Source organism: Prunus dulcis, chromosome 8 (assembly GCF_902201215.1).
Source record: "Prunus dulcis chromosome 8, ALMONDv2, whole genome shotgun sequence".
Taxonomy (NCBI): Eukaryota; Viridiplantae; Streptophyta; class Magnoliopsida; order Rosales; family Rosaceae; genus Prunus; species Prunus dulcis.
In genome coordinates, this window is record NC_047657.1 from 4,653,002 (window position 1) to 4,671,971 (window position 18,970).

Genomic DNA, 18,970 nt, shown 5'->3' on the forward strand with positions numbered 1-18,970 from the left:
GAGTCCAAAGAAGTTTTAAATCGTAGTTGTAACTGGAAGGGTAAAAATGTCTTTTGTGCCCGACATCTGCCAGGTGTCGGACAAGCACAGGGTCCGACTCAAATTCCAAAGTGGAATTAGGATCGGGTCCTGTCACCACTTGTTGGGAAAGATGGCGAAAAATCAAAGAGCCAATAAATAAATATGGCACTCTCAGGATCTGACTTCTCCCAGCCTTATGTAAATAAAATGGGCAAAATTAACACTCTATCTTCCACTAAGAAAAATAATGGGAATACAATAATAATCTCACCAAACACTGGTGGCTAAACTCTCTCTTGGTTTTTCTCTCAAGAGGATTTTCTCTCTCACACAAGTGAGGCTTTCTTATCTCTTAAAACCGTCTAAGTTTTGGTTTCTAAGGGATGCATTGAACTGAAAGAAGGCAACTGCTTTTATAGCCAACATTCCTAACTAATTGGTGGCCATGCATGAGGAAGAGTTTTTCTCATTTTCTCTTATATTCGTTTTCTTCACATTTTCCCGTCCTTTCTTTCATTTTATTTTAATATTTATTTTCCTTCTTTTTCTCTCCTCCACTAACGAGGGAAACCCATCAATTTGCTCGTCATTAGGATTTGAGATGCCCGTGCTTCCAGTTTTCTTTCCTTTATTCTTGAGGGCTCCAACCCTGACCCGTAATTACAGGGAATCAATTAATTACTAATTACATAATTATCGTAACAAGTTCTCACATGTACACTAATCGCCTATCCTCTTCAAATTGTTGTGTTATTGTTATTTGTTTGTTTACTTTACATAGTGTGGTTGTTTTATTATTTTTTGCTGGTTGATTGTGCATGTTGATCACAGTCCATTAATAACAAGGTCTTAACTTGGTAGTAAAAAGTGCTGCTATTTCCACCCCTTATCATATTTCCCACCTACCTTATCTTCTCACCCACCATTTTAAATTTGAAAAAACATAATCCTAACTTTCCCCACCATTATTCTTAAAATGCCCTTTAATTATTTATTTAAGCAATATAATTTTTTGACAACTAAATTCATCACTTATTTTTATTTTAAAAATAATTAAAGAGATTAAAAAAAATTTAGAGAAAGAAAACAAAAAAACCCCGGAAACCACCTGGTTCGTCGACGAAAACACACTCTTGCACAATCATTCCACTTTCACAATCAATTAAAAAAAAAAAATTTGATTAATTCGAGTATTGATACATGTACCAAGATTCGATTCGTATTCACCTACCATAAAATTTGTGTTTGCTGTCGAAGATCTCAGTAGCCATATACCTTATAGGACTTTGGAAACTTGTAAGATTCCTCAAATCATTAGACTTCTTGACTTTCCTATGAAATTAAATGATTCCTTAAAGACCATAAAAAACCCAACAAATCTTGAATCTAAATTCTTGAACCCTAAACTCATAATAGAGAGGAATTTCCTTGAAACCTAAACCCAAATAGAGAGGAGGAGGAATGGAGAGGGAGAGAGATTAACAAAAAGAAAGGAACGGTGGGCAGCCATGGCAGAAAGTGGGGACGCGAGGGCTTTCTCCACGAGCTGAGAGAAGTGGTTGCTGGGGATCAGCTGACGTGTATTTTCTTTTAAGTCATACCCCATTATTCTTAAAACACTCTAAGTCATTTTACAAAGGAGTAAATTCGTCTTTAAAATTTTGAAGATATGGTGACTGAAAAAATAGGATAAAGGGGTAGAAATAGCAGCACTCGTTGTAAAACACTATCAACTTATCCTTGTGGCTTATATCAACTCATGATGCATTAATGTTTGTGAAAATAGATTATGCAGTCGTGCTGAACCAACGCTTACTAACAGATTTGTCTGAGAAATGAGAACCGCAGTTAGCTACATTCCGATCCATTATGCATTAATGTTTGCCAAAATAGAAACTAATTTGTATTAATTTGTAACATGTTACAAATAAGGAAAAATTTAGAACATCTGAATTTAGACTAACGTAGAAGCTCAGAATTGTAATGCATACAAAAATAACAAATGTCTTTTAAATCTTGGTATAAACTTTGATATCACTCTCCCATCTGCAACATCGACTGATCGGCACCAAACAGTGAATTTTTGCTACAAGCCGGCAAGTAATCTGGCGGAGGACGAATACTTGTTTCATTGGTCCCTCCATTCTTAACGATGAAAACAGTATCCATTCCCCAGCTCATATGTCGATCAAAATGACAGTGCATGAACCACACCCCTGCCAAAATTGTTCATAGTAATTAAAGTAAGATTATATTTGTCAGATTAACATTAATTCTTATAATTAATATTAATAATATATCGGTAAAGCATTATGCTGCCTGTCTGCATTAATTTCAGCGATTGACATAACTCGTCTATGTGTTATAGTATATACGGATATTTATTGATACTGTATCATAAAAATTGAAATTTTAACTCCGTAGTTTACCCATATTATAACATATGAACAAATTATACAACAGGATCGCATTGTAGTACCATACAATAATTTCTCTGTATATGTTATGTTTAGCATTTTTGGGATGTTATAATATTAATCATATATACATAAGATCAAATTAATGAGCGTACGTACCTGGATTGTTGGCTATGAATCTGATGGTGGCCCAACCGTCCTTAGGGACTGGGAAGGTATTAACTTCAGGTGGATCAACCAAGTTGTAAGTTAATGGATCGGTCACGTTGTTGAAATTTCCTAAACCAGATCCGATGACATAAAATCTGAATCCATGCAAATGAACTGGATGATTCTCTCCTGAATCCATGATATTAGTCCCTTGGAATATTATCTCCACTGTGGCATTATAATCCAACATCTTCACCCTCGTAGCCCGACTGGTTATGGTGTAATTGTCTGTTGTCAAGTCCTCTGCGGTGAAGTTGAATAGATTAGGTGGTTCGTCTGGAAAACTTGCGTCGTAATATCCACTTATGTTCCTGTCAAGAAAAACAAATTATGCAGGATCAAGCAACTATTGTCTTAATTTATAGCAGAGTTCCTCCAGACTTCAAATCTCCTACTCGGATACCATGATAAAGTTAGAGCATCCAACATGAAACTAATTGGCGAATGTAATACCTGTAGTATGCTTGCAACACATCAACAGCAGGGTCGGCAAAGCTGATGTTGTTTAAGCCAGAAGCAATCCTGTTTCCTTCAGGCCCAGCACATGAGTTGTTTGGACAGTGCAGCATGCCAATAGAAATGGTTATAAACATTCGGGTGGTGACATTTAGAGGAACGTCAACCGGATGCTCTGCAGATGCCAAACTCCTGAATTGTGTAACAAATTTTCTCGCAGAATCGATGTCGTAATAACCAGGAAGGTAGGTTGGATAGATGGGTGATGATGGAGGAGTGTAGTTTCCGTTGTATTGGAATATGGCACTGGCCATGCTTTTGTCAAAGTCATCAGCCTCTCCATCATAGTAAGGGCTTGCAAGCATATAGTAAAGGCCAAGGGATTGCTTTGCTGTGACTAAAACATCCATTGTTTGTCCTGGGGTGATCATTATGTAGGAGGTAACTATAGGTTTGACATAGGCACCATCCGCTCCTACAACTGTGAGATTGTGATCGGCAATGGCAAAGAACATGTCTACATTTTGTACCGAATTCACTATTCGGAGAAGATAGGTCTTTCCATAATCAACCGACATTCGATATGTTGTTTCTGCAATGTACATGAAGTCCCGTGTTTTATTATAAAATTCCCAATTTGCATGGCAAAACAAGGAAAAACATGGGCGTGATAATGATTAATTAGAAATTGTCTATTTATCGTTTAGTAAATTTTACCGTTGGAGCATAAATAAAAGTCTCCAGGTTCGCCGTTGATGGTATAAGAATCTGACGATGTTGTTAGTCCACCAGATTTGAGAGTCTCATCCAACAATGTCATTACATCCTCTTTATACCATGATGCTGCAGGAGAACAATAGAAGGGGTAAAAAGCTAAGCAAGACGCACAAGTGTTTTTTTTTTTTTAAATGAAAAAATGTTATGGGAAGATGCACATAAAGTGACCACTTTGCTATCCTACAAGAACAAACTAGATGCACATAAAGCTTAAAAGAAAAGTAAATTCGACTTGATTGGGTGTATATTATTTTTTATGGAAAGCAAAACTTTGAAAGACCAACCAGTCATATATTTTGCATTTAGCCAATGTCCTTATTCTAGTAGCCCATGGAAGATTGACTTGTTGTTGAGGTCCAAAATATAGTTTGAAAATTGGGACTCACTAAATATTTTGATAAATTATTATTGCTATAGTCTCGATTTCTTGGACTATAAGAGTCTAAGAGATTTGTGATCACTCACCGTTGAATGTAAATTCAACAAGATAATAAGGTTCAAATTAAACAAGAAATATTATGAGCTAAAAATTGCATGGAAGAGTTGCAGCTAATAAAACATTTTGCATACCAAATAAAATAACTTGTTCTCCATCTGGCTTTGGAAATGGATAACTGGTACCATTTGCTGGCAAGATGACAAAGGCTCCATGCACTGTAGCCCTACTCCAATCGCTGTGGGCATGCCAAAACAACGTACCTTCTTCTGAAGAAAGTAAAATTTGGTAGGTGAAGTTTGTTCCTGGTTGAATAGGGCATTGTGTAACATACTCAGGTCCATCGAACCACGGGTTTCTTGGTTGCTTTATTCCATGCCTATAAAAATAGCATGCATAAGTTACAAACGAAATTCAAATTTTGCCCTCTTTGTCCTAAAAGTATTTTAATTTCATATTTCTTACCAGTGTAGAGTGACACCATATCTTCCTTCATTGTAAACATTCACGTAGACCGTATCCCCTTTTTGAGCTCGGATGATCGGCCCTGGAAAGCTCTCATTCACAGTCAATGCACTCTTCGTGCTACATAACTTTGTGAAATTGGTGTCTTTAAGCTGCAATCAAGATAAACACAAAAGTAAATCTATGAACAACTTTGTTTTTTTTTTTTCACAACTATCATGCATGAGATTTTAAATGATGTACATTCTGCAATAGGCGGGGCTGAGCCAGGATTCTATGCATTACACAAAGCAAGTCGAGATTAAAATTACAAAAGAAGGTGAAAACCAAGCAATGAGTGTTGCTTACAATGAATTCATGGTAATGCACATTTCCTTGGACCAAGCCGAGAAGCACCTCAGTCTGTAAGAGAAAAATAGACATAAAAGCTAAGAAGCTCATTGTTTTGAAGCACTTCATTTTGAGAGTGCTCTCTCTGCTCTCCCAAAATGTGTCAGTGCTTGCTTCTTAATGCCTTGGATCGTCGGGTGGGGTTCTTATACTTTAAAATATGGTTACAGTGACTTCCTTGGACACAAGGCAAATTACTCACATGGAAACTTTAGGTGGATTTTTATTTTTTTATAACAATTTGTGGTCCCGACTCCCGACTATGCCGAGAACTTCATAATATTGATTCATTATTATAAGAAGAGCATTGTAGTAAACCAACAATATTGTTACATTAATTTTTTTTTTAAGGGCATTTTCTATTGAAAATGGTGATAACATATTAAATTTATACATAGTACACGGTGCTATGATTTCAACTCAAAATATTTTCTGAAGGAACATTTGTTCCGAACAACTACACTAGTGGGTTATTCGTTGTTATATTTTTTTTATTAATGTATTGATTTGGGAAAAAAAAAATTTATCTCAATACATTAAATTCTGAATTTTTATTATTATTTTAGGGAATGATTACGAAGATAGCTTTTGGTATTTCTGCATATTATAACCCTTATCTTTTTCTTTTCATTTTCACTTTCCTTATATTGCAATTTTGGTATCTTCCTTTTAACCTGCTTTTTTTGACCGCCAGAACGGTGGTTGTGAGAGATTTGCACTGTGTTGATAAAAAAAGAAAATGCCAGCAAAGTATATAAATAAAAGTTGAAAAGCAGGCAACCCAAAAACAACCTAATTTTTTTTTCAAAAAGAATATAATTTTGAGTGGGCGGAGGACTGGTTGCTTTCGGCGGATCTTCTGGCCATCAAATATTAAGACCGTAAAATTGAGCCCAATTTGTCTTTTGATTTTTGCACTTGAACAAATCTTCACAAACCCAAAAACAAAATTTACATATATGCATATGGTACTAAAAAGCCCAAAAGAATTTGGCCGAGAACAAAATCCCCAATAAAAAGAGTGCAGAACTGGCTTATATTGATTCTTTTCTATGTCTGACTTGTTAAGGACTTCCATATTCCACTTATGTGATAAAAAAAAAACTCAAAGAAACAAAATGCTGAAACTGTAATTTGTAATAGGAATGAAAGAACTTCTATTATTGAGTATGAAAAGGGATCTCAACACACGTTACAAGTTAAAAGGAATGAAGTAAGTCCGATTAGACAAAAATACAAGTAAAATAAGTGAGGTTGAACTAAAAGAAACTCCAATCCGATTGACTGAACTAAAAATAATGCAACGAAACTTAAGCAATCACAGTTGGGATTTGAAAATTAACTGGAAATCATACCAACCCAAAGAAGAAGGCAGAAAAATAAACACAAGATCTCTCAAGAGTTGCCGACTGGAAATCAAGAAGTGAAAGCAAGAAAATTATTGAGAAACTTGAGACCAAATTGATCAAGCTGAAGTCTAATTAGTCCCAATTTTATGAAAAGTTGCACCTTTGACGCTGTACATGACTTTTAAAGAGAATTCTTAGAGCGAATCTTGAATCCTAATAAGGTATTCAAGTAGTGTGCTTGGTCTCTCTCTTCTTGATTCTCTACTATGACTTTTACAATAAGTACAATAGTCTGCACCTCACCAAAACTCTTCACCAAGGATGGAAGAGATGGGAAAATAAGAACTTGGGAGAGAAGAGCGTGTTAGCTCTCACTCTTCCAAGTGGTCGGCCAAGGTGATTGGGAGAGAGAGGTTTACATTTCTCTCTTCCAATTTTCCAACTTGAAATCCTAAAATGAAATGGTGCCATAACTTTTATTTTATAGACCCATATATGTGACACATGTAGACTTACTTCCACATATGTGCTGCACCATACTCTTAGTGGCCTAATTTTGGGCCATCTTGGTCCTTCACATTTATTCTTTAATGTGTTACATGTGTCTAAAGTCCTATGGTCTAATTCTTTATCCCTTAAGTCATGTGGGACCCAATTAATTTTTATTTATTTTTTTAATTGATTCGAGGTATAATTAATTTTTATTTGTTCATTTAATTGATAATTTGATATTGATTTGTTTATTTAATTGATAAACTATAGTCAATTTTTCATAGTTACATATATGAAATCCTTATTTTGTTTTAATTATACAGTTATGGAATTGTACTTTCAAATAATCCAGGTAGTTCCAACCTTCCTTCAAATAATCCAGCTAATTCAAATCCTCCTTCAACTAAATATAATTATATTTAGTTGTCTATATATATATACAATCCTCTTCTATTGAGGAACGCCCTTTAGGGTACCCTACAATTCTTTTCCCAATAATCCAAACAATCTATTTTTTAGGTCTTCATTCATAGATTATTTTTACAAAAAATTCGACAAATCGGAAACCGTTTCGACATCCAATTGTGTCTTACAAAATCAATGAATAAAGTGCTTCAAGAGAGTACTAAAATTTCAATAACTCAATTGAGTGATCACATGATATTGAATTCAAGTGATTTTTTGTATAGATGATCTTTGAATGAGTATCTACAAAATAGACGATTTGGATTAGTGAAATACAATCCAGAGTCAGGCTTATAAGGGGTGTCCCTTCAAATATTGAAGGATCCCTCAATGAAGCTCTCTGTATGTACATTTATATATATATATATATATATATTTATTTATTTTTTTTTTTTTTTGAGCTTTTATCTTTTTAAAATTGCACCTCCTCCGAAAAATTTCTAACTCTGCCAGACAATGGAAGTAGATAGTAGGGCTGGTCATTTATATCGAAAACTAGACCGAATTGGCCAAATTGAACCTGTTTTGGAGGGTTGATTCGGTTTTTAAATTAAAATTGTTGAAATCGGCAGAAAAAGAAGCAGACCCGATGGTGAACCGGTATGAATTTTTTTAAACTGATGAAACTCAAACCGAACCGCTTCCATGTAAATGGCCTAAAAATTTAGAGTAAATGCGCTGATAGGGAATCAAACTCTATTCAACTTACAGATACAAGGCCCAAATACCACTGAACTGATGCGTCTTCTTGTGCAATGTGTGTATAATTGTAGTTTTTATTACAATCTAAAAGAATTAAAAAAATATTTAAAAAAAGTTAGGGTTTCCCCTGCCCCACAAAACCTCCTTTTCTTTTTCTTTTAGTTTCTCCCAGCCGTCATCCCTTCTTTCTTCTCTTCTCTCTCCATCTTTTTCTTCTTTCTTCTTCCTCCTGCCATTGCTGGCTGCATCTTCTTCTTCTTTCCTTCTTCTCTCCATCTTCTTCTTTCCTTTCTTTTCCTCGGCTTCTTCTTCTTCCTCCCCATACCCCCAACCACGAAGTGTTCCTCAAACCCTCAATCTCAGTTCTGCCATCGATGCTCGCGCGAACCAAACTGCACCGCACCGACTTCTCGGCGTGCCAATTGTAGTCCGTCTTGCATCTCCTCGGCGCGGCGGGGGTCTCCAAAATAGGTATGCCAATGACCTCCGGTTCGGTGGTCTGCAACTCTTCCAAACCACGGTTTAGTAATATTTATTAAATTTGGCTGGAACTGCGGGAAATGAATACCCCTGACTGTTGCTTGAGACCCATATGTATCTCCGTTTCAAGATTTTAAAGTTGGGCTTGGGCTCATTTGAACTGTAAATTGAGATGCTTGTTTTCATTTGGGATGGACTTAATTTCCCGAATTGTTTCTTAAATTGGACTTGAACTTTTCTTTTTATTTTTTCATAAGCAAATTGGACTTTAAATTTGAGTTGAATGAAACAATAATTTTTCTAACTTTAACTTTGGGGAGTATACTTGACAAAACTCTGCCATAACGAAAATGATTTATTATTCACTCAAGAAAGATAATCTAACATAAAAATTACTTGGATGTCACAATTATTCTCACAAATCATATAAACATTTAAAATAAATTGAGATCGATGGAAGAAAAAGAAAGGAAATTTCTAAATCTAAGACTTGGAACAAGGAGGCATATAAGCAGGTGGTGGGCGAATCGTGCTTTCAGTAGTGTTTCCATTCCTCACAATGAGCACAGTGTCCATTCCCCAGCTGGAATGCCTTTCCAAATGGCAGTGCATGAACCATACTCCTAAAAATATTATCAAATAATTTCTTTAATTAATTTGCCTTTAAATCAAGCAAGTGACATGATGTGCATCTTATTAAGACTTACCAGGATTGTCAGCTACAAATCTGATGGCAGTCCATCCATTCTTTGGAACTCCAATAGTGTTTACTTCTGGTGGATCATCCAAATTGTAGGTCTTAGGCGACGTCGTACTGTTGAAGTTCCCATAGCCAGTTCCAACCACATAGAAGCTGAAACCATGGAGATGCATTGGATGGTTCTCAGGGGCAATGATGTTGGTCCCTTGGAAGACTATCTCAACTCCTTCACCATATTTGATCATCCTCACTCTCGTCCCAAAGTTCGGGTATAGTGTGTTGTTACCGACGTCTCCGGTGAAGTTGAAATAATAAGGTGGCTTATTCGGGAAACTAGTTCTATAAACTCCATTGTTATTTCCCCTGTAAAGTAGGCAATTAGGTCATATTAACTCTGTCTACTTTGTAGATCATTCTTGCAAAAAATTAAACTCTTCATCGAGCGAAATCTAAATGTAAGCATTGACAGAGAAATATGATACGTACCCATAGTATGCTTGCAATATGTCAATAGATGGGAGCTCGAAACTGATGTTGTTTAAACTTGCAGAAATCGCATTGTTATTCGGGCCACTACAATTAGAGTTGGGACAAATTCTCTCATTTATGGCAATAGAGATAATGATCTTTGAATGGATTTCTAATGGGACACTAATAGGGTGTTCTTTGCTTGCCAATGCCCTTATTTGGTTAGTGAAGTTGTCAGCGGCCGTTTGGTTGTCGTAATCGGGAAGAGTCGGAAAGGAAGGGGTGGATGGGGCGCTGTAGTTGCCGTTGTATTGAACAATGGCAGTGGTGGTGCTGTTGTTGAATGGAACGACCCCATCAACAAAAGCCTTAGAAGCAATGTAATAGTGGCTGAGAGGCTGGTTTGCAGTGACCAAAATGTCCATGGTTTGGCCTGGAGTTATCATGATGTAAGAGGTGGTTATAGGTTTTATGTAGGCAGCATCTTGAGCTACCACTGTGAGGGTGTGGTTGGCAATGGCAAAGAATTGTTCTTCGTTCATCACGGCATTGATGACTCGGAGAAGATAGGTCTTTCCATAATCAACCAACAAACGATATGTTGTTTCTGCAACATTAAAAATAAATAACTTTTAGAACATATCAAATATTTATGTAAAAATAATATAGTCATTACCAGGGGCAAAGCAAAAGCTAGTTTTGAAGTCTCCTTAGCCTCCTAACCCGTTTTACAACCGCCTCCACCACATGGAAAACTTCATAAGCTTCGTTTATTTTCTTATTGAAGATGGTACATGCATTATGTTTTTATACAAGTAATATTTTACTTTAATCTAATCTAAACTACGAGGACAGACATTCGAACTCGGTTGCAGAATGGAAATTTTCATTTATATAAGTGAAATTTGAATAGTGATTTTCAATCCCTTTCTTCCAATTTTATATATTTTTTGATTACTACGTTTTGCTAACTCAGAAAAGCTTTAAATAATCCGTTTGCATGTTATTATATTCCATAGACACCTAAAAGTCTTCGTCATCAAAGTGTAGTACTGTTATTATGTCAAATCCAGTTATTATAAATAAAAAAAACCCTTTGCTTCTTTTCTAACTTATGCATAAATAATGCAGAGGACCCATATTATACTAGTGCAGTGATATATATTATTTATTTATTTAAATAAGATTTTGAGTTCGAATCTTAATGTTAGTGTAGTATGTGTAAGTTTAGTATACTATCGTCCTTCTAAATAGGAAATGTCTTTAAAAAAAAAAACTTATATGTAAATAATTAACAACAGTATTAAAGTAGATTAAGTTTGGATCTCTGATTATAATTACCATTGGAACAATCATACAAATCTCCGGGCTGGCCATTGATTAGGAAGGCATCTGAGATGTTTGGATCGCCACCTGATGCGAGAGCCTCTTCAATTATTTCCATCACATCTCCCTTGAACCAGGAGGCTGCAAGCAACCCACATATGAAATATATATAATTATTAAGTTCTATATACAATTTAATAATCTGTGTTCTCCAGCATAAATCCAAGGGTACAACTGTACCATGCAACATCTTTTTTGTCTCATAATTATTTTTATTGGTTTTTTGCATGTTTAAAATTACATCCCCTTTTGTCTTTGTACTTCTCAATGTACATACAAATTACGTACGTTGAATTCGAAGTTGAAAACAAAATTAGAAGTATCAGATTCTTTTATTCAGTATATCTAACATAACACCAAAAATAACTCTAATCAAAGACAAAATTTCGTTTCCGAATTCGGATTGCCGTTGCAACGCAAGAAAATAAATACAAATAATGACTTTTGGATGTTCTTAATTACAAATGATTTCACTTATGAACGGTGTTCTAATAACAAAACATTTCAGCAAATGATGAATATATAATATTAAAAAATTGAGAGTATATATTTAGAATGTTCTATACGTTAAGCAGCGTCATAGAAAATAAAACAAATTCGTGTATTCTACGTCACATGCTAAACACTAGACCCATAATTAAATTCCAAATCCTGATTATGTCATCTTAATTTTTTCTTCTTTTAATAAGAGAGAGGTAGTAGGCATGATGACCATATAGCACCATCATTCCATCCGATAATATATAAATAACGTGGAGGTTAGAATATAAATTAGGTATAGTCTTTTTATATTCATTAATAGTATTAAAATAGGCGATGATAGAGGGGATTTGAAATTAATAGTAATTAATTTTTTTTTAAAAAAGATATAAATTATATGTGAATAATAAAAGTACCTAGAACAAGTGTTTCTTGTGCATCTGGTGTTGCAAATGGATAGGTCGTGTTGAGCGCTGGTAGAATAACGATGGCACCATAGACGGTGGCACGTGTCCAATCACTGTGAGCATGCCACCATAAAGTTCCTTCTTCATTGGAGAAGATAACTTCGTATGTAAAGTTTGTTCCTGCTGGAATAGGGCACTGAGTTACGTTCTCAGGTCCATCTGACCATGGATTTCTTGGTTGCTTCACTCCATGCCTGTAAATATATTAAACAAAAGGGTCAGTATGAGTGTTTTTTCCCATAGTTAGGGATGAGAACGAGGTTTTTTTTACATACACTATCGTGGGTATTCAAATTTAAAACCAATCAAAACCCTTTTTTATAGGATATACCCATTGAAAAAGATGTTTTTTTTTCTTTTCTTTTCATGTTGAACTTTTTCAAGCCGCCAAAATAAAATGGAAGGTTCTATTTTTGTGTTTATTGAAAAAAAAAAAAAAAAAAAAACTAAAGCCGGTGGAAAGTGTTCCATTGAGGATGCCCACAACTTCCCTCCTCCTCCCTATCTGTTTGTTTTTTTCGACAGAAATTATTCACACTTTCACTTTCTCATCACCTCTTTTTTTTCGACATATGTGTTCACATCTTCACTTTGTTATCATCATGCATTCTAAATTTAGTATTTTATCCTTTTAGAACCCTTGGAGAAGAAATACCCCATGAAAACATGATCTCTCTCTCTCTCTCTCTCTCTCTCTCTCTCTCTCTCTCTCTCTCTCTCTGTAATAGAAAAACAATCACTGGCTACTCAATGGTAATGAGTCTCTTCCTAGAAGTAAGCTTATCGAATTCGGCAGGAGAGCCCCATCATGAGATAGGAAAATGAAGGATATTGTAAGAGGAAAGGCTCTTTTCAATCCACCCAAACGCACCTACTAGGACCTGGCTATCAACGATCCATACTTTTTTCACCAAGCTTATAATTTTTTTTTTGGGTAAGTATCTACGAAGCTTATGTTGAAACCGCACGTACTTATCTATCCATGACAATGAGTCTTGGACTCTTGGTCAATGTGAAAAAAAACACACGCAGATCTAGCTATAGGCTAATGGGATTTACCAATGAATTGTGAGACCATATAATCCCTGGTTGTGGACATTGACAAAAGCAGTGTCTCCTTTCCGAACAGTGATCGTCGGCCCCGGCAAACTGCCATTTACAGTTAAGATGCTCTTTGTGCTGCAAAGCCTTGTAAAATTTGTTTCTTTCAGCTGCAAAATATCACAAAACAAACCCCAACATTTTATTACACAACTCTAGTGAAACACCTATAAAGAAAAGCAACGATATGGTATTAGTTTAATGTAGCAAGCACTTACAACAAAATCATAATGATGAATAGCTCCATTGGCGTTGGAAATCCCACCCAAGAACATAAACCCTAAAAAAGCCAAGACCCAACTCATTTTGTTATAGAACCCCATTTTCCTTGTGTGTTCTTCAGGTTACCCTCGAGAGCTTGTGTGGTTTTGGTCTCTGCTCGAGAGCTGTATATATAGAAGACGACTTCATAGCAAGTTGGTTTGATTAGTAGATACGTTTCCCAGCCCCCACTTGATTGAACATTTCAAATTATCGTACCTAACTAAAAAAATTTTAAAAACTAAGTGCATATCGCTAAGGCACCGAAGTAAAACATGTGGTATTAGTTTTCTGCACTTTGCTTTGTTGGTCTGAATTTTGGATACTAGTATTATATTTCTTATGAACCTTACTAATATGACATACTAAGAAGGCTAAGAAATAGTTATGCCAAACTCTAATATTCCACCAACAAATTAATGTCAGAATATTTGTTGCCTTTCTTTGTCCTTTTATGTATATATATATATATATATAATAATAATATTATCCTTGTAAACAATAAGTTTGTTAATGGTGCACAAGTGATGTTTTTCTCTTTATTTATGGATTTTCCGTTGTTATATATATATATATATATATATAAAATCTAATTGTGTCCTACAAAATCAATGAACACGGTGCTTTAAGAAAGTAATAAAATTTCAATAGTTTAATTGAGTAGTCAAATGATATTGGATTCAAGTGATTTTTTTGCAAAACTGATCTTTGAATGGATATCTAGAAAATAGATGGGTTGGATTAGTGAAATACACTGAATGGTGGGCTCTACAAGGGTGTCCCTCAAATAAACTTATTTAAGGGATCCCTCCACCGAAGCTCACTGTGTATATATATATATATAGCCTTCTATTGAGGGATATCCTTTAGGGTCTCATAAGAATTTTTTTTCAATGATTCAAACAAACTATTGTTTAAGTCTATATTCATAGATCATCCTGCAAAAAATTAGTCAAATCGGAAACCGTTTCGATGTCCGATTTTGTTCGATAAAATCAATAAACACGGTGCTTCAAGAAAGTACTAAAATTTCAATAACTCAATTGAGTTGTCAACTAATATCGAATTCAAGTGATTTTTTGTAGAGATGATCTTTGCATGAGTATCTACAAAATAAACGGTTTGAATTAGTGAAATACAATATAAAGTGGGCCCTTACAATACAAGGGTGTCTCTCAAATAAGTTTGTTTGAGGGATCCCTCAACTGAAGCTCCATATATATGTATATATATATATATATATATATGTTGGCACTATGGTTTTGACACAAATTTATAACCTTTGGATGCAAGCACTTTCAATGGTTAAGATTACATGTGATTTCAGTATTTAATTTACAAATTAATGAATAATAAAATATTAAACTCCCCTTTTCTATTTTATTTATTTTTGTCAAATCTCCACTTTTCTAGGTAACTTTAATGTGCCAATAAAAATCACTCTCTGTCCGCAATAAAATTCGCAATAAACAATAATTAATCTCATTCTTCTCAGAAACAATTCAACTTAATTCAATCAAAAAAACAAGAACATAAAAGAAAACTCAGATCTATCTATCACATGGAAAGTCTTGGAGCATCGACGGTGGGTTTATAAGCTTTGTCATGTTTTCTGTTCTTAATTGCTTGAGAACAAGCAATATAAAGTCTAAAGACATATGCTTTATATTGGCGGCCATGAATGGGTGTATGCGGTTCCCTTTTTCTTCAGCTTTTTCCTTCGATTTCTTTGGCTGGGGCTCTAATATTTTATTCAATTATCCTTAGTTTAGACTGGTATAAAAATAATAATAATCATCTTAATTTTTTTTGGTTTTGCTATGATTTCCTCTTTATGTTGTATCTATTCGCCAAAATCTCATCTCCAATCACAATGATCTCTAATGGGAAACTTATAATATAAGATGTACAGATTAAAAAGATTCACATAGCATTTTAGTTTTGTAAAAGTGGGCTTCTCTTAATCATTTCTCTAAGAAAAATTATATGAACCATTAGAACCTTCACGAACACTCTTCCTTATCAAAACTTTGTCCTGCTTTCCTTATGTTTCAAGTTTGAGTATTTTTTGGTGGATAGTTTCAACTTTGGGTTGCAGATGAAAGAGGAGGATAAGGAGAATGGGGAAAGGAAAAAATTTCCCCGTAAAGGCACAGTGGGAGATATAAATGAAGAGAGAGAAAATAGAATGGTGAATTTAATTAAAATTCATTTAAGTTTATAATAATTTTATAAAAAAATAGTTTAAATTTAATATCATCTATTGATAGTGGGTTAATCTAAAGGTATGAAATTTGTTTCAAAACTAATTGTGTCAAAAAAATAGTGTCACGGATCCGCCCCCTATATACATATAGTCCTGATCTCTTAGACTACAAAGGTCCAAGAGATTTGTGGCCACTCACCGTTAGATGTAAATTCAACAGTTCACTCACTCTTGCACTCATTTTAAAAAACTTTTTTAAACCATTGGATTAATATCCAACGATGGGTGACCACAATCTCTTGAATTCCTGTGGTTCAAAAAATGAACTATATATATATATATAACGTGACTGTAGAGCAATATTAAAAGTCAGTTAACCTGCTCCTGTTGGCTGTAGGGCTGAATCCAAAAAAACATCTTTCACAGATTTTACCTACTCCAAGTTATTCAATATATTATATATACATTAATGACATAACAGAATAAAGATAAGCCGGTTTTCTGTAATGACATGTTACATGACAACCAGTGTAAATATTATCAAAAGACCTGCCTAAGATTAAACTACAAAAGTTAGACGGCTGTATAGTTCCAGCTGAACTTATAATATCATGGACCGACAACCGACAGTCTGGAAAAAACATCCATTTTTGTGATTCCCTATGAAACCAAAAAACTCATGAAGTCAACACGGGCATATGAAGTTAAATTATTTAACTTTCGTTCATGTAAACGTATGTTGATTGGTCCTACATTTTAAAATTAGAAAATATCAACTTTATCTTCCATTTATATTATAACACTCATATTATAACACGTAAACAATTTATTTCACGTAATCCGCTATATATATATATCCCGGTGTTAAGAATGACTGAATTTCAGATGTTGTAATGTGTCTGCACTAATTGGATTGAATTGAATTTGACAGCTAGGATCCGTCGACTGGATTGGAAGCTTTGAAATATTCCATGCTTGGTTCTAGGCCAAAGCACTGGCAGCCACCGCTCGGCCAATTTTTCTTGCCCAATTGCGATATTATTCTGGGTCTGCCAAATGGAGTGCACGCATTAATAAATCATGATGGAACAATACCTTTACATTCTTCATTACCATCTGTTTTTCAAGTTGACTATGGGAATCACACGTTGACACGTCACCGTTCAAATAAAATTCGAATATTTAATTTAATTTAATTTATTTTTAAAGCCTCCTTCACAATGGATTGAATTGAACTATTTAGGAGATTTTGTTATGCGAGCACAAAGAGGCGTGTGGGTCTTTCAACTTTTGACACACGTCAAATTGCTTCGTGGCTTTAGTTATTAAAGCCTGAGTTTGCCATCCAAGTGCATTTGCCATAATAACAGATTTTGATGTGCTAATGGTTCCACTACTAATTCTGGCTAGCTTGCGTATGATTCTTTGCTACTTCTAAGTTTACTCTGTCTGGGTTCTACTAAGAAAAAGGTGGATTCTATGCTATACGATGGATAGAATTAGTGCAAAGACTCCTAGAATTTGGTACGTAGTCACTAGGGTATGTTGTGCGACATTTTTTCTGACTTGTGAGTGATCAACTAGACCAATTTGCTGTAGGGATAGAGGATATATACAATGAATTGGTTTCAGTTGCACCTGCTTGTTTGCAGTACGCGTTTTTTTTATAGGGTTTATTTGTTTGGAGTCCGGCTTTTAAGTGCTAGAGGGATCTCTCAAATAACTTTATTTAAGGGAAATCTTTGTTGAGTCTATTCCGCATTCAATGATTCAAAGATCCTCTCTACAAAGAATCACTTGTATTTGAAACCATTTGACCATTAAATTAAATGGCTGTTATTTTAATATTCTTTTCTTAACAGTTTTCAATTTGTCTATTTATTGAGAAGGATAATCTTTGAACGAATTATTAAAAATTAGATGGTTCGGATTGTGGAAATAAAATTCCTAGGAAATCTCACAAAATATCCCTCAAATAAGATTATTCAAGATATCTAACAATAAGAAGAGACTGAATATATACATATTTAAATTGGTTCATTACCATCGGCAGTTTCCTAGAAAGAAAAAAAAACCATGTGTAATGTATTAGATATAATCCACTATATTCTGTTTGTGATATCGCAAAACAGCAAGAGTACAAATTTATTTTTGTCTTCTCCAAGTTATATATGGGCAAATTAAGCATGTGTTATATATGCATGCACTTATATATTCGTATGTATAGTAGCAGTAAAGGGTAGTTTTCTTTTCTTTTTTTTTAATCAAAAGTGCAGTCGTATAGCGATTGGGACTTTGACTCAAATAATAAGGCGCACATTTTGTGCATGTAAAAATCAACTGGTGGATAAGTAATGTATATATGGGTTTCTGATCAATGTGATGTAACAATCATTAACAATTGTATACATCTAAACCCTAGTTACACTAGCGAGCATGCAGTATTGAAATCATTGGGATAGATTTCCTGTTTTTATATATAAAAGCTGTTCATTAGTTGTATTAAATGCAATAAATTCTTGTTTTGTACCATTTGTCAAGTTATATGGACCCCTAAGCTGTACATTTTCATAATTGGGAGCTATAGATGCCATTTATGTCAAGATAGACACACTAGTTCTATGTTAGGTGCTTACGTTTAGTTTGTTTGTTTTTAGCTTCGTTTGACAACTTCATAATTACATTATGTAATCAATCAAGCTCAAGTAATATTAGACTAGGTTAATCAATGACCAAAGTTGGTTATTGTGGTTGAGAAAAATTGTGGCTCAATATAGATCAAGTTCAAAGGTAACTCAATGCATTCGGATGTATCACCATATGTAACACCCCGACTCCAAATTTAATTGTTTATTTTAATCGATGTAATTAAATTTACGAATTTACCCTTGGGGTAGGGGTAAATTGGTCACTTTCTTATCCGGAAGGATTTTTGGACCGTGGATGGTATTTTTGGGTAGGTGGTACCGAGACGAATTCGTAGACAGGCGGTAGGCTTGAATCGGAGTTGTAACGAAAAAGTTACGGGCAAAACACTTCCAGTGGCAAACTTGTAATTATTTCAAAAAGTTTGGTAAAAATCAGATTTTCACCTCAGCTTTCTCTCTCTCTCGCGCGACACTCTCTCTCTCCTCAGTCTCTCTCTCTCCCCGACGTCAACTCTCTCTCTCCTCGGTTCGCGCAGCTCCGGCCACGGCAGGACCCGAGACCGGTCCCGATCGATCCGCCTCGACGTCCCGAT

The 18,970-nt window shown here is 34.8% G+C and overlaps 1 protein-coding gene across 1 annotated transcript; it reads right to left on the reverse strand.

The window, feature by feature from the left end:
* Positions 1-2,055: 2,055 nt before the first annotated feature.
* LOC117638309 (laccase-21-like) lies at positions 2,056-13,608 on the reverse strand. The gene is made up of 14 exons (XM_034373445.1): positions 13,481-13,608; positions 13,221-13,372; positions 12,111-12,355; positions 11,170-11,295; positions 9,847-10,435; positions 9,368-9,723; positions 9,174-9,283; positions 8,380-8,422; positions 4,783-4,933; positions 4,452-4,696; positions 3,822-3,947; positions 3,102-3,696; positions 2,598-2,959; positions 2,056-2,237 (listed from the first exon to the last, which is right to left on the reverse strand). The coding sequence occupies exons 1-14, from the start codon at positions 13,583-13,585 to the stop codon at positions 2,056-2,058; spliced, it is 3,387 nt and encodes a 1,128-aa protein (XP_034229336.1). The 5' UTR covers positions 13,586-13,608.
* Between the last annotated feature and the right edge of the window lie 5,362 nt (positions 13,609-18,970).

Excerpts from the sequence above, each read along its gene's own strand:
- LOC117638309 (XM_034373445.1), bottom strand. The coding sequence starts at position 13,585 with ATGGGGTTCTATAACAAAATGAGTTGGGTCTTGGCTTTTTTAGGGTTT. Across the intron at positions 11,296-12,110 it reads ACAAGAAACACTTGTTCTAG|CCTCCTGGTTCAAGGGAGAT; the intron begins GTACTTTTATTA and ends GGTTGCTTGCAG. Across the intron at positions 9,284-9,367 it reads ATTTGTAGCTGACAATCCTG|GAGTATGGTTCATGCACTGC; the intron begins GTAAGTCTTAAT and ends TAATATTTTTAG.